This window comes from Hipposideros armiger, unplaced genomic scaffold (genome assembly GCF_001890085.2).
Source record: "Hipposideros armiger isolate ML-2016 unplaced genomic scaffold, ASM189008v1 scaffold_284, whole genome shotgun sequence".
In the NCBI taxonomy this organism is placed as follows: Eukaryota; Metazoa; Chordata; class Mammalia; order Chiroptera; family Hipposideridae; genus Hipposideros; species Hipposideros armiger.
Window position 1 is genome coordinate 912,054 of NW_017731634.1, and position 13,935 is coordinate 925,988.

Consider the following 13,935-nt stretch of genomic DNA (forward strand, 5'->3'; position numbering starts at 1 on the left):
GCGGGGGGCCTGGTCCTCCCTGAGCCCTCCTGACGGACAGCCTCTGTGACCTCTGCTCCCCCACCTCTGCCCAGCCAGGCAGGTGCTTTCTTCGGAAAGATCTGTGGGGACAGCACTAGGCTCAGAGCCCCTCACCCCCACCTTGCTGAACCCCAAAGCATGCTGGCCTCCATCTTTGTGCTGCCCTTCCTCCTGGGGCACCCCCTCCCAGACCACCTGCCCTGGGCAGGAAGAGGGCTCAGGGTCCAGTGTTCAGCCTGAGGAGGGCCCTGGGGTGTGTGGGACGGGGGTGGGGACTGCAGGTGCAGGGGGCCCACAGGCTGGGAGAGCAGTGTGTGGCCCTCTGCTCAGTCAGGGTTTGCCCCAAGCTGGGGTGCCCTTGCGATGGGATGGGGTCCCTGAACTCTGGAGGGCCCAGGTGGTAGGGTGATGGGGGACGGGGCACCAGACCCTCTCTGGGAGAGGCAGCTGTGGCCATGGGCCTGAGGCTCCTTTGAAGGGTCCCCCCCACCTCTCCCACCCCCACCCTCTTTCCACAAGGAGCACCTCTGGGAGATGTGGCAGGGCCTGGCCCAGGGAGCCCCGGGTGCTGGGACAGCATGATTTCAGGGCTGAGCATGGTGGTGTTCTTACCTGGGTCACAGACTCGGCACTGCAGACACTCACTCAGGCCGTTGAGGTGGGCGGTGTAGGTCCCCGCAGTGCAGGGAACACACAGTGTGCCCGTGAACTCCCCACAGGCCTCCTTCACGTGGTAACCTGCAGCCCAGAGGGTCCCCACACTCAGGAAGGAGCAGGCCCTCCGGAGCCAGCACATCACTGCCACCTGGAGGCAGGGGTGACACCTCCCACAGGGCCTCCCGGGCCATGCGTTTTGCCAAGCTGCCTGCCTCCCACCACACAGTGAACCAGCTTTGGGGGAAGTGGGAATTTTCTGGGACAACATGGGGTCTCCTGGGTCACGGAGACCTGGCTCTGTGGCAGTGCCCGCTCTGAACCCCAGTCCTCTGGCTGTAAGCCGACTGGCTGCACCCCGCAGCCCAGCCTCTGTGCAAGGTAGTGGGGGTCTTGCCAGAAAGAGAGGAGGCTGCAGGGGCCGTCCTGGGGTTAAGGCCCCACCCCCTCTTTGCCCCAGAAGCTCCAAGCCTCCCATGGTGGTGGGTGCTCTGAATAGAGCGATTCCAGGCCAGGGAGGGGGCAGGAGTGTCTGCCCTGCACCCAGTGGCCCGCACAGGGGTCCCTGCAACCACAGCTCTGCCCCCACCCCCCCATATCCCCCTGCAGCCCCCCAAGGGGTCCCTGCAGGGCAGCACCCACCTGGGCTACACTTGGGGCAGCACTGGCTCCTCACGGGGAACTCCTCCTCTTTGCATACAGGTACCGCCTGGGTGCAGTGGGGGGACCCCAGGAGCAGGAAGTACAAGGCCTAAGAGAGAAGAGGATGGGGTGTTGGGGCAGGAGCTGCGCTGGCGGCTCGAACCTCAGTCCTCGCGTCCCTGTGGCAGCAGTGCCCTGCAGGGATGTCGCAGGGGGGCCCAGGATAAGCTTTGGGAGCGGTCCCTTGTCCACTGACGACCCTAGGTGGTGGGTAGGGATCAGCCCCAGCAGGGCTCCCACCCAGTGGCAGGTCCCAGCACCCTCCCCCCGTGGTGGGGGCCTTGCCTTCTGCCCCTGAATGGGGCTGCTGGTGGAGAGTTCCTGTGGGGGTGTCGCTTTCCTGCCTCTGACCAAGGAATTGCGTGTTGGGGGCTGGGACAGCCCCAGTGAGCTGGGCAGCTGTGGCTCAAAGTCTGGCATGTGGGAGGGGTGGGGGCACGGCCCAAGGCAGGTACTAGGGAGGGGGGATAGCTGGACACAGCCAGGGGGCAGGAAGGGGCCCCTGGGGCAGACGAGGGGTTCAGAGGACTCACCAGACTCAGGGCGTCGGCCTTGGGCACTGGGCACCAGGTGGGGGGCCCCCAGCCTGGCAGCAGCTCCATGTCCCCCCTCAGGATTCTTCATTCCCTGGTCGCTGTCCCAGGACCCCTGCCATCAGAGGAGCCCAGACGACCTTGCTGCTGCTACGGCGTCCTAAGAGAAAGTGAAAGAGAAACTCAGGAGGGGGCCAGAAGTGGAGGAGACACTCACTCGCTCAGTCAAGAGCTTTTTCTCCATTTCTCTCAAGGGTGCCTGGATCCCATAGCTGCCTGGGAGCCTGCTGGGGCCCAGGAGTCGTCCAAACAAGGAGGCGGGCGGCCACGAGCAGAAGGATGAAAGGCCGGAAGGCGGGGGTGGGGCCAGCGGCACAGCCTTGTTTACAGGCCCTCCGGCCCCCGTGAGCCAGCCGGGAGTCAACCCCGCTGTTCTCCTGGCCCTTCTCCTGTCCATTAGCAGCCCCCGTTGAGTTTCCAGTAGAAGTGGGTGCCCCCCAAGTCGCGTCTGCACGTCCCCTGAGAGCCTACCTGCTGCTCCCTACAGCACAAAGCCCTCCCGGACTTCCTGTACCTGTGTCAGGAGCTGCAGAAATGGGGAAACAGTCCCCTCCAAAGAAACTTCACTTCCAAGCAGCGTGGTCCTGGTGTGTCCCCACCGCGACCCGGAGAACTGGCTGGGCTGTTTCCACCTTCACATTCGGAGCTCAGCTGTGCTCAAAGCCACTGTTCCCACAGCACCCTGAGACCCCGTGGGGGTGGGGACGGGGACACTGTGTCATCCTTGAGCGCACAGAAAGGCTTCTCCCACCCATGGGACCACATGCATGTGTCCCAGAAGCCACGGGGTTGGGTAATTTTCACAGATGGGGAACGAAGACTCATAGACATATGGTCTGGCCCCGGGTCTCTGCTGTGCGAATTGCTCAGAATCAAACCCCAATCTTCCTGCCCAGAAGGGGATCTCCCCATGGGGTCTTTCCAGAACAACAGCCACCCCCAGAGCTAAGGACTATGTGAGCAGTCTGGGGGTGGTGGACCCCCCCACACACAGTGCCCTAAGAGGCAGGCTGGGGTGGAGGGTCCTCAGGGGAGGCAGGCCGCCCACCCATGGTGCCCCACATGGGGAGCCACTGGATGAGTCAGCTGTACCCCCAACCCCCTGACTTCCACATCACATGTGTATCTCTGGCTCATGGGATGGCGTGGCACCCCACGGCCTCCTTTATCTGTGAGGTTGTAAACCCAATTAAACGTGGCGGTGTGAGCCTTCCAGACGCCGCCGCCTGGACTTCCCTCCGCTCAACCATGGTCAACCGCACCGTGTTCTTCAACATTGCCGTCGACGGCGAGCCCTTGGGCCGCGTCTCCTTCAAGCTGTTTGCAGACAAAGTTCCAAAGACAGCAGAAAACTTTCGTGCTCTGAGCACTGGGGAGAAAGGATTTGGTTATAAGGTTTCCTGCTTTCACAGAATTATTCCAGGATTTATGTGTCAGGTACGAAATTTACGGATTATCATTTGGGTTGTGGCCTTAATTTGTGATTGAGCCAGTACCATTCAGGATGTGTACATATGAGCTGTTAATTATACCATTTTGGTTCCACTTAAACCCAGTCAGTTTAAACTTGACTTTGAAGTGTGAACCTTGCAGGCTTGGCACATTTTCTAAATGTGTTGCCACAGGTGACAGGTTCCTCTTTTATTACATTCACAGGGTGATGACTTTACACGCCATAACGGCACAGGTGGCAAGTCCATCTAGGGGGAGAAGTTTGAAGATGAGAATTTCCTCCTGAAGCATACAGGTCCTGGCATCCTGTCCATGGCAAACGCTGGACCCAACACAAACGGTTCTCAGTTTTTCATCTGCACGGCTAAGACTGAGTGGTTGGATGGCAAGCACGTGGTCTTCGGCAAGGTGAAAGACGGCATGAATATCGTGGAAGCCATGGAGCACTTTGGGTCCAGAAACGCCAAGACAAGCAAGAAGATCACCATTGCTGACTGTGGACAACTCTGATGCCTTTCACTGGTTTTATCTTAACCAGACCATTCCTTCTGTAGTCAGGAGAGCACCCCTGCCCCATCTGCTCGGAACACCCCATTATCTTTGTGCTCTCGCTGCAGTTCATTGGGTTCCATATTTTCCTTGCCCCTCCAAGTCTAGCTTGGGTGCCGGATTAAAGTTATGGATATGGAAAAAAAGCCTAACCAAAACAACAAAAAAACGTGGCGGTTGTGGTCTAATCAAACAGTCCCAACCCTGATGTGCGTATCCAGCTCCACAGGCCATGGGAAGGTCCCTATCAGGCCCTCACCAGACCTGGGAGCCACCCCTCCTGAGCCAACAGCTGGACGCCCAGCCCAGGCTGCCCTGGAGCCCCTCCCGAGCACTGTCTCTGGCACCAAAGTCCTGGGGCCACTACCTAACTTCACTTCTGGGGGGCTTGGGAGGAGAGTCTGGTGCTGTGATGGGGTGGGGCTGGGGAAGGACCCCTGTCCCGTTAGGCTGAGCTTCCCAGCGCTCAGGCAGGGTCCACTGCTGGCCACCATCCCCCAGGGCAACCAGCCAGCCACGCAGACCCCAGCGCTCTGAGGCAGTGTGTGGAGGTCAAGCAGGACCCAGAGACTTGGGAGGCCCCATGAGACTGCCAGCAGCATAGGCTCCCGTCTCCTGCCCCAAGGGCCTGGCAGGGGCCCCCCCGACTCTGCTAACCCCCTGCCCACAGGCCACTGGGGTTTCCGGTGAAGGGGAAGGGGTACCCCCTCACACACAACCTCTGCTCAGCCCTGATGAGCCCTGGGGAGTGCTCTTGAATGCTCCAGAAACCCCAGCAGCACATAGGACCCCCAGAGCACACTGCAGGGACCACAAACAAGCTCTTGGGGAGCTTGGACCCCATACTCCCTATCACACCCCCCATCACCTCCCAACTCCTGGGACGCTCCTCAGGGAGGGGTGCCCGAGAATTGTAAAGAAGGAAGATATTCTCCCTACAGCTGGTGAGGCCCCCCCAGAACCCACCCTCACCCCCACTCTCAACCCACCCCTCCCATCAGATACACCCTGAAAGATCATGTCATCCACGCCACCCTGGGCAGGTGGGGAAACTGAGGCTGTGCCTGCTCAGAGTCACAGGCCCTAACCTGAGGGTGGGCGTCCCCTACCCCAGCTCTGCCGCAGGGCCTGCCGGGACCCTAGCCTCATCACCCTGCCAACCCTCCCCACAGCCCCACGCTGCACCCATGCATCACTCCAACACCTCCACCTCAAGGCAGCTGCACATGGACTCTGAAAATCCCCTGATCACGTTTCCTCTTCCTTCTTGGAAGGAGTTTTCCAGGGTCTTGAGGACGGAAGAGAGACTGTGAAAACCAATGTCTGTGCTGATCCTGGAGGGCGGGAGGCAGGGGCCCCCTGAGGGTCCATCCTGAGGCACCCCTGCTCCCCTCTGCGTTAAGCCTGACTAGTCTCACTCGTGCTCTATGTGAGCCCCGGGCAGGCAGTCAGCTCAGAGGCAAAGCAGCCTGGTCCCCGCCCTCTTGGGGTCATGGTCCATTGGGGGAGCTGAGCCCAAAAGCCAGACTCAGTCATGTGGTAAGGGCTCTCTCAGTGAGCAGCAGAGACCAGGTGGGGCTCTGAAGGATGAGTAGGAGCCCGTGGGGGGACAGGATGGGCAGGTCGTTCTCTGAGAAAGGACGTGAGTTGAGCAGTGTGGTGGGAAGTACTTGAGGTCCACTCCTGGTGAGGCACAGAGGGCACATGGCGTGGTGCCCGCCGAGGACCCCACCTGGAGGGAGGCTGGCGACTCCAGGTGCGTCCCGCACACAGGAAACTGCCTTTGTCACTGCTCGGAGGGTAGACAGAGAGGACGGAGCTAGGCGAGGAGGCTCCTGAGGTCACCCAGGTGAGCCCCTGAGAGCCGAGGGGGGCATGGAGAGAGGGCAACCTGGCCAATGCCCAGAGGTGCCAAGCCCACAGGACTCTGCCTCCAGCTCTCGTGGTGAAGGGCAGGGAGTGGACAGAGAGGCCAGGGGACAGAGACAGAATTGGGGGTGTGGCGGACACAGGTCAGACAAGGGTCAAAGAGTGCTTGGGCGCCTGGCGCTTCCCAGAGGCTGAGGTGCCTGATCCAATCCAAGCCTCCTTCTGGGAGCAGAATAGAGGGGGGCAGGGGGGGCCCCGGGTTCCACTCCAGCCCAGACCGGCTCCTTCGAACTCCAGGCTAGGGTGTCAGTTGTCAACTCAGCCATCTTCCCAGCGTCCCAAGCTTAGCGTGTGCCAGCGCCCGCCCCCCACCCCCCCAAATGACCATATGCAACCTCCCCAGCTTGGGGAGAGTCCTGTGCTCCCACCCAAAGTCAGGAAGGACCCTGGGAGGCAATCGCCTCCCATGCGGCCACTCCACACCCACACCCAGCCAGTTCTCCGCTTGGTGACGCAGCCTCCAGACGCTCCTCACACCCCGCTCTCCAGGCACCCTCGGCGGGCGCCCCGCCCCCCACTTGCTCCCACATTCTCCATTGTGCAGGCAGCAACCGGGGACCTTTTCAAACCATAAATCAGACCCTGTTTGCCCCGCTTCCGAGTAGCCTCCTCCACCCCCCCATCCTCACCCCCCAACAGTCTGCCTGCTCCTCCCGACTTGCCTCTCTACGTCACCTCCTGACCCTCATGCTCCAGCCACACCAACCCGTTTTGGGTCCCTGATGATTCCAGCTCCTTTCCACCCCAGGGCCCCCCACACACTGTCCTCTCTGCCAGGTGCTCCTCTCGGTGGCCTTCTTCATCCTCAGTAATCAAACCGCTCACGTCTGTCCCGCACTGGCTGACGCCACGCCCTCGCCCAGGCTTGCCCGCATTGGTGCAGTCTCCACCCTCACAATGACCTTGTGTTAGCACGTGGCCATGGCCCGAGGGACCATCACTTTACAGATAAAGAAGCCAAGGCAGAGAGCTGGGGCTAGCCAAGGGAGGCCACAGTCCAGCAGGATCGGATGAGGGTAGGCCAAAGAAATGGCTCCAGGCGCTCTGTCAACACTCAAAGCCACCTCCCTCGTTTCAGCTCAAGGAGAGGGCCCTGGGAGATGGCGGAGAGCACAGAGTTCCTCCTGCCCCTGGTTCACTAGACCAGTGGATGACCCTGGCCCTCTGAGCAGGATGGCACCGAGGGAGCCACAGATTGCCATACGATGGAAGCCTTGGGCCCATCAGGGGCCTCCTGGCTCCAAGTTGGGCAGCACTGCCCAGGGACCGTCAGCCAAGAAGGGAAGGAAGATGAGTGTGGGCGTGTGGGAGTCGCAGAAGGAAGAGAAAGCAGCAGAGCTGGCCGAGAGAGGCAGGCAAAATGGGCAGACTCGCTGAAGACAGGGAGGAGAAAGTCCCCAGGGTGCAGGTGGGCACACAGTAGGCCCGATAGGACTCATGATGGTGAACTGAGCAGGTCCTCTGATGGAGTGTGGCGGGGACTGTACGTGGGGGCAGCCTTCCTGGAAGGCAGTTTGGAAGCAAATACTAAGGTTTTTAGATCCTTGACTATTTGATGCAGAAAGTCCCATTTAGGAACGACATCCTATCAATATACTGATCTGAATGGGAAGACGTGTGTACAGAGAAATGTACATCTGAGCCTTGATAGTAACAGAGAATATTGGAAACAACCTAAGCATCCATCAAAGAGGAACTGGCTCCTTCAGCCATGATGGAGTGACACAGGCTGGACTTACCCTCTGCCACAAAAGCTAGAAAGAGGAAAACTATGAATCGGCTGTTTTCAGAAATTTGAGAGCATAGACTGGGATCCTGAGAGAAGGGCAACACATGAGCTGAGCTCGAGGACTGTTCCAGCTTTGTCCTCGAGGTACGTGCTGCACTGCAGGGCACAGAGAGAGACCCTAAGCAGGTCGTGGCAGTCTTGCTGAGGTATGGAGACAGATCAGGGTGTGGATTGCTTAAGCAGATGGAAACTACAAGCACAGTTCCAGAAAGAGGAAACTACAGAAACCAAAGGCTACATGAGAGCTATACAGAAAAAGAGCCACCAAAATCGGCTGAGGCATCTAGGAAAAATCCACAGCTAGCCTCACAGGGAACGGTGAAGAGTACACGCTTCCGCCCCAAGGGCGGGAACAAGCAAGGACACCCCTGTGCACCGCTGCTGTTCAACCTTGCGCTACGTCTCAAACAATAAAATAAGGCAAGAAAAAGAAATAGATGGCATAGAGGTCGGAAAGGAAGGGGAAGCGTTTCTCCTTTGCAGACAAGGTGACCGTCAAAGTCCTGGGAAACACACCTTATGGCCGTGTAAACTAAAGTCCATTTAGCAAGGTCACAGGATACAAGGCCAACATTTTTTAAAATAAAGATTAGAGTTTGACATTTAGACAAGTAAGAACGTGCTGTTGAAAACCCCGAAACGCTTGGGGATAGGTTTAACACATTATGCACAAGCCCTGTGTGAACATTGTTGACAGAGGTGAACGACCTAATCAACGGGAAGATACACAACATTCATAACCTGCAAGACTGAACTTCGGTACAATGTCAACTACCCTCACATCGATCTGTAGAATCAATGTAATCCCATGCAAAATTCCAGCAGGCTTGTTTGTAGACACCGACAAGACCGTTTCTAAAATTTCTATGAGATAGAAAGGACTTATAAAATGGCCAAAACAATTTTGAAGAAGAAGAGCAAAAATGTAGGCCTTACGTTGTAAAGCCAGGATGGCATTGGGATGAGTCATGCTGATAGATCAATAAAAGAGAAGAGACATATAGACCCATCCTTATATGATCAATTGGGTTTTGTCAGAGATGCCGAGGTAACTCAGTAGGGTAAGTGTAATCTTCTACAACTAGTTGCTGGAATACTGGACAGACACCAGGGGTGGAGTCTGGGGGCAAGGCTAAATATCAACCTTTACCCACAACATATGCAAAAACTGACTCAAAGGGACCACAGGCCTAAATGTAAAAGCTAAAACCCCTCGTTGTTCAAGGGTCAACTGTACATTATACCTCAAGGGAAGTGATGTTTCTCTAAGTGAGAAGTGAAACGAGCTCTCGCACACCTTTCCACGGATTGGTCGGCACCCTGTAGACATGTGCTCACAGCTGCAGGGGTGGCTGCAGGGGATGCATCAGGGAAGTCCTAACTCCAGCCCCCAAGCCTCTGGAAAGGCCGGCCAACCCCGGAAAGGCTCAGGCAGGTGCCCACTGTCAGGCTGGTGCGCTGGGCTGGGCCGCCTGCCAAAGCTTCTGCAGCCCAAAGTCCTTCCTTTACCTTTCCTCTCCTCAGGGTGCATGCCTCCTGCCCCTCCTGAGCTCCAGGAAAATCCACTCCCCCTGAAATAGCTCCTCCTGCATGGCCCTGCCCTGCCTTCACTTTCCTCAAGCTCTTGTGCCCCGAGAGCCTGTTGTCTGTCTGTGCATGTGTGTGTGTGTGTGCATGTGTGCGCGCACATGCATGTGTGCATGTGCACGTGCGTGCATGCACATGTGTATGTGTGCACATGTGTGTGCACGTGCGTGTGTGCGTGCATGTGCATGCATGTGCGTGCATGTGTGTGTCTGTGTGCCCGTATGCGTGCATGTGCATATGTGTGCGTGCATGTGTGTGTATGTGTGTGTGTGCACGTATGCGTGCATGTGCGTATGTGTGCGTGCATGTGTGTCCATCTCCTTTTCTTGTCCCTGTCCCTGACTTAGTCAGCTTGGGCTGCTATAAGAGTCCCACAGAGGAGGCAGCTAAAACAACAGACATTTATTTTCTCACAGTCCTGGAGGCTGGACGTCCAAGATCAAGGTGCCCACGGCAGGTAGATTTCTGTTAAGAGCCCTCCTACCAGCTTGTGGACAGCCGCCTTCTCACTGTGTCCTTATATGGCCTGTTCTCTGTGCACACACGGGGAGAGGGAGGTCTCTGGTGCCTCTTCCTTTTTTCATGGACGCCAGTCCTACTGGACGAGGGTCCTGCCTTTACTACCTCATTTAATCTTAATCACCCCTGAAAGCCCTGTCCCCAAGCACTATCACAGTGAGGCGAGGGCTTCAACTTATGGATTTGGGGCGGGAGACACAATTTAGCGCAAACAGTCTCCAACATGCAAGTTCCCGAGGACAGGGAGCCGTCGCTCTGCTCATGCTGGGTCCCTGGCCCCTGGCACACAGTAGGAACTCAGAGCAAACCCACTGGGCAGGAGTGAGGTAAAGGAATGCCACCCGGCAGCCCAGAGCTGCTGTTCTCCAGGTGAATTAATGTCGCCTCTGTCAACATTGACGTGGATGTAAAGGGGCCACACGTTAAACCTGACAAGCTCAGGGGAGACCAATACAATGGGCCTTACAAACTGAGAGACCAAAAGTAACCGCACAGGATGGTCTGAACATAATAATTCCTACCTAAAGGCAGGTTGTGGTCGGTAGTCACGTCCTTGGCCTGTAGCTTCCTTGATAAAGGTGTCTATTATCTTTTAGCCTTAAGATAACTTGCCCTTGGGATGTCAGAGTCATCCCTTTGTCCAGACCCCTCAGGGCATACCCACCATCAAAGCCCAGACCACAGAAGCCTCCTTATTATCTTATTCCCCGAATACCATCTCTATGAGCTGTAAAATGTTAATTGTACTCACCAATGTAAAAAGAGTATGTGTCTCTCCAGTTTTGCTTTTTATCCAGTCCCAGAGATTTCCCCCGCTTTGCTTTCTCCCACCCCCTTAATCTACCACCCATGGATTCCATGGAATCCTCCTTACGTCTCCTCCTTTGAGTCTAACGTATAAAATAAGCTGCAACTTGTTATTCTCTGGAGCAATTTCTCAAACTGTTGAGATTTTGCTTCCTGGCAATTGTCAACAGTTTGGCTCAAATAAACTCTTATGAGCTTCCTCATAGGCTGATGTACTTTTGATTACATTACTTGGCATAGTCAGGCAGGATTCCAAAGAAGCCCACCCGGGAGCACCCCGTGGACCCAAACCCGGTGTTAGGCACCAGCAGGGGCTGCTCATGGTGGCTCCGGCCACTCACACTGGCTGCCAGCCACTCACGGTAGCTCACGGCAGCCCACTGCAGCCTATGCCATTGCCAGCAACTCAGCAGCCCAGCTCCAGGTTGAGCTGTTGTTCACCATCTTAGCTGTAGAGGGCGCAGCGTCACTGGCCCTCATGTGGGATCCGAACCAGGGACTTGCTGCTCAGAGCTGGTGTCCCAAGCCAGCTCTTACCCAACACGCCACTCGGCCAGCTCTCATTTTGGCTTTTCAATTGGAATTTTTTAGTGAGAGTCTGAACAAAACCTTTTGCTGAATAAATAAGGGTCTGAACTTGTTCAGCTCCAAAGATAAGGGGCATTTATTCCCTCCAGTTTGAATTTTGGGTATTCTTAGAAATCATGATGCATTTTTGCAACGAAAAAACATAGAAAAACTACGTCATGACTTTTCCGACAACCCAATATGTGGAGGTATTTGAGGGTACTCCTCAAAACGCGCAGTGGCCCCATAGGGAATTCCAACACAACCATAATTAAATATTTGACTCGTCTGGAGACACGCACGTAAAGGCTGGTTAACTAGCCCTCCGAGTCCTCACAGTTGTACTAGACAGCCAGGGAGAGAAACCGAGGTACATAAGAGGGTTGAAATGACTCAGGAGGTGACAACCCTTTGGAGCTCAACCCATAAGCAGCACACTTCAACCCACTACGTAATATCCCTAGAAAATTGTCCAGACTCTGCAGATACCTAAAGAAAACTAAAACTACCATGGGAAATCGTGCCTCTAAGATCGATAGACCCCAGGAACCCCAGACCCCCGTTAATACTCCTGCAGGCTACATGAGCAATTCGTACAAAACCCCAACTTGCAAGCACTTACAGAAACGGGGTAATTTGACTAAAAATGGCATCAGCTTGAAATGGCCAAAGTGGGGAAGTTTTGACACTTCCAAGTTGATTTTTCTGTGTGCTTGATTGGAAAAAGCTGGCTCTAAAATGAAACTAACTGAATGGGAAACTTATCTTGATTGCAAATTAGAAGCTTCTAGACAGAGCACAGATAAAGTCCTTTCCCTACAAGAAGTTAATAAGAAAAGTTTAGGAACTGTCTCTGAACTAAAGAAGGTTTCTGAAGCTGATAAATGCCAACACCCCATTCTCCCCGCCTTCCCAGCTGCTCCGAGATACCCTTTGCTTTCTGAGCTCTCTTGTCTGGACCTACGCTTCCCCTCTCTCCCTCCTCCCTTTTTATCTCCTCTATACCCCCTCCATCACCACTCCCTACTGACCCAGGGACACAGACAATAGGAATCCTGACCAAGATAAACCAGAAAAGCCAGAAATTCTGGCAGCTCCCTTCAGGAAGACGCTGGTCTCAGGCAGAGGGGAACCAGCAATTGTATACATTCCTTGGACTAGAACAGAATGAAGGAATTTAAAGATTTCTATGACCCTCTCCAGGACCCTGATGAGTTTGCAAAGGAACCTGATTTAACTGTTAGAACATGTGACTGGCTATTCTGACCTGTTCCAATTGATACACCTACTGGTTTCTGCGAGCAGAGCAACAGAATGGCTGAATAAGGTTTACTGGGAAGCTCCTGTAGAGGACTTTTTGAAACCAAGAGAGACAGACTGGGGAAAATGCAGGGACTTAGCCCACCAGCTTTACCAAGCCATACCTGAGAGCTCTCCCTGGAAAAAGGACTGGACCAAGGTCCAGCAATATAAAAGAGAGCCTGATGAAGCCGTGCTCAGTTTCCTTGAACGCTTTGAAAAAACTTTCAAACAATACTGGGGTCTGTCTCCAGGCAGTTTTAAGGATCATCGGAATGATTTTTTTACTAAATTCAGCATTTTTACAAGGACTAGATGAGGAGCTTGTGACTGATTAAACAGCATAATTTAAACTGGCTGACCACGTGCATGATGAACTGGCAGTTCTGGCTGATCAACTGTCTAAAAACTGTTCAAACGAGAGAAAGAGACAAAGCTGCCAAAATCATGAACTTACAGCTCCAGCAACTAGGCAATCAGGTCAGATCTCCCCAAAGGTCCCTTAGACAAGGGAAGAGAGGTGTCTGTTTGTATATAGAAAGACAGGTCACCTTAAGGAGGATTATAGAAACTGAAATGGGAATTAGGAAAAAGAAACAAACCAACAAAAGCAAGCATAGGGCTGCTCCGGGAACTATGACAGGGCACTCCCCTTCTCCTTACCAATACTTTAGGAGAAACTGAAATCGCCACAATGGGTAAAAGACGGCCCTTGTCTGTTCTTACCCCACCCAACTAAGCTGCCCTCTCCCTCAGAGTAAAGCTTCTGTACATACGATAGAAACATCTAATCAACCCAGTGTCTGTTTTTAAATCAGAACCTGTTCCCTTCCAACTAGCAAATGTTATGGGACAACATGTATTTTTACTAGTCAAATCTGCAACAATTCTCCTGATAGGGAGAGATTTTCTTGAAACCCATGGCCCCCACACATACTTTTCCCAGAAGGGCTAAATGCATTCTAACTAAATGAACCAGACACCGAACCAATTAGGAAAGTAATGATTTCAAAGGAAGTTCCATGGGTGGTGAACACACAATGTGATACATAGATGATGTATTACAGAATTGCACCCTTGAAACTCATGTGACTTTACTAACCATTGTCACCCCCAATAAACTTTAATTAAAAAAAAAGGAACCTCCAAATGAGGAAACTCATCTTGAGACTGGACATCCCAATGCAGGAAATCCCAGGGCAACTTCAGACCCTCTGCAGTGCCGATAAGCCAGCCACTCGTATTAAAATAACTACTGACTTTGCCTCTGCTTAATATTTGACGATATCTTTTGAGACCTGATGTACTAGTTGGAATTAAGCCCACTGTACAAGATTATTTAAACAGGGAGTTTATAATTCCTTGTACAAGCCCCTGTAATTCTCCTACCCTTCCAGTAAAGAAGCCAATGGAAAAGGATGGAGATTTGTACGGGATCTCAGAGCAATAAATAAAACAGTCATTCCC

The 13,935-nt window shown here is 54.2% G+C and overlaps 1 protein-coding gene and 1 pseudogene across 3 annotated transcripts in view; one reads left to right on the forward strand and one right to left on the reverse strand.

The window, feature by feature from the left end:
* TNFRSF14 (TNF receptor superfamily member 14) overlaps nt 1-2,570 on the reverse strand; it is a 9,856-nt gene extending 7,286 nt beyond the window's left edge. Inside the window, exons 1-4 of one of the 3 annotated variants that reach the window (XM_019658583.1) lie at nt 2,485-2,570; nt 1,911-2,070; nt 1,318-1,426; nt 634-759 (exon numbers count right to left, since the gene is read on the reverse strand). In XM_019658583.1, the coding sequence (XP_019514128.1) occupies nt 634-759; nt 1,318-1,426; nt 1,911-1,979 (304 nt within the window). In that variant the 5' untranslated portion in view covers nt 1,980-2,070; nt 2,485-2,570. Of the gene's footprint in view, nt 1-633; nt 760-1,317; nt 1,427-1,910; nt 2,227-2,441; nt 2,459-2,484 lie in introns of those variants that run through there. The other 2 variants (XM_019658584.1, XM_019658585.1) reach the window with 2 other exon arrangements.
* Nucleotides 2,571-2,935: 365 nt separating this feature from the next.
* On the forward strand, nt 2,936-4,072 carry LOC109391209 (peptidyl-prolyl cis-trans isomerase A-like; annotated as a pseudogene).
* The last annotated feature ends 9,863 nt before the right edge of the window (nt 4,073-13,935 follow it).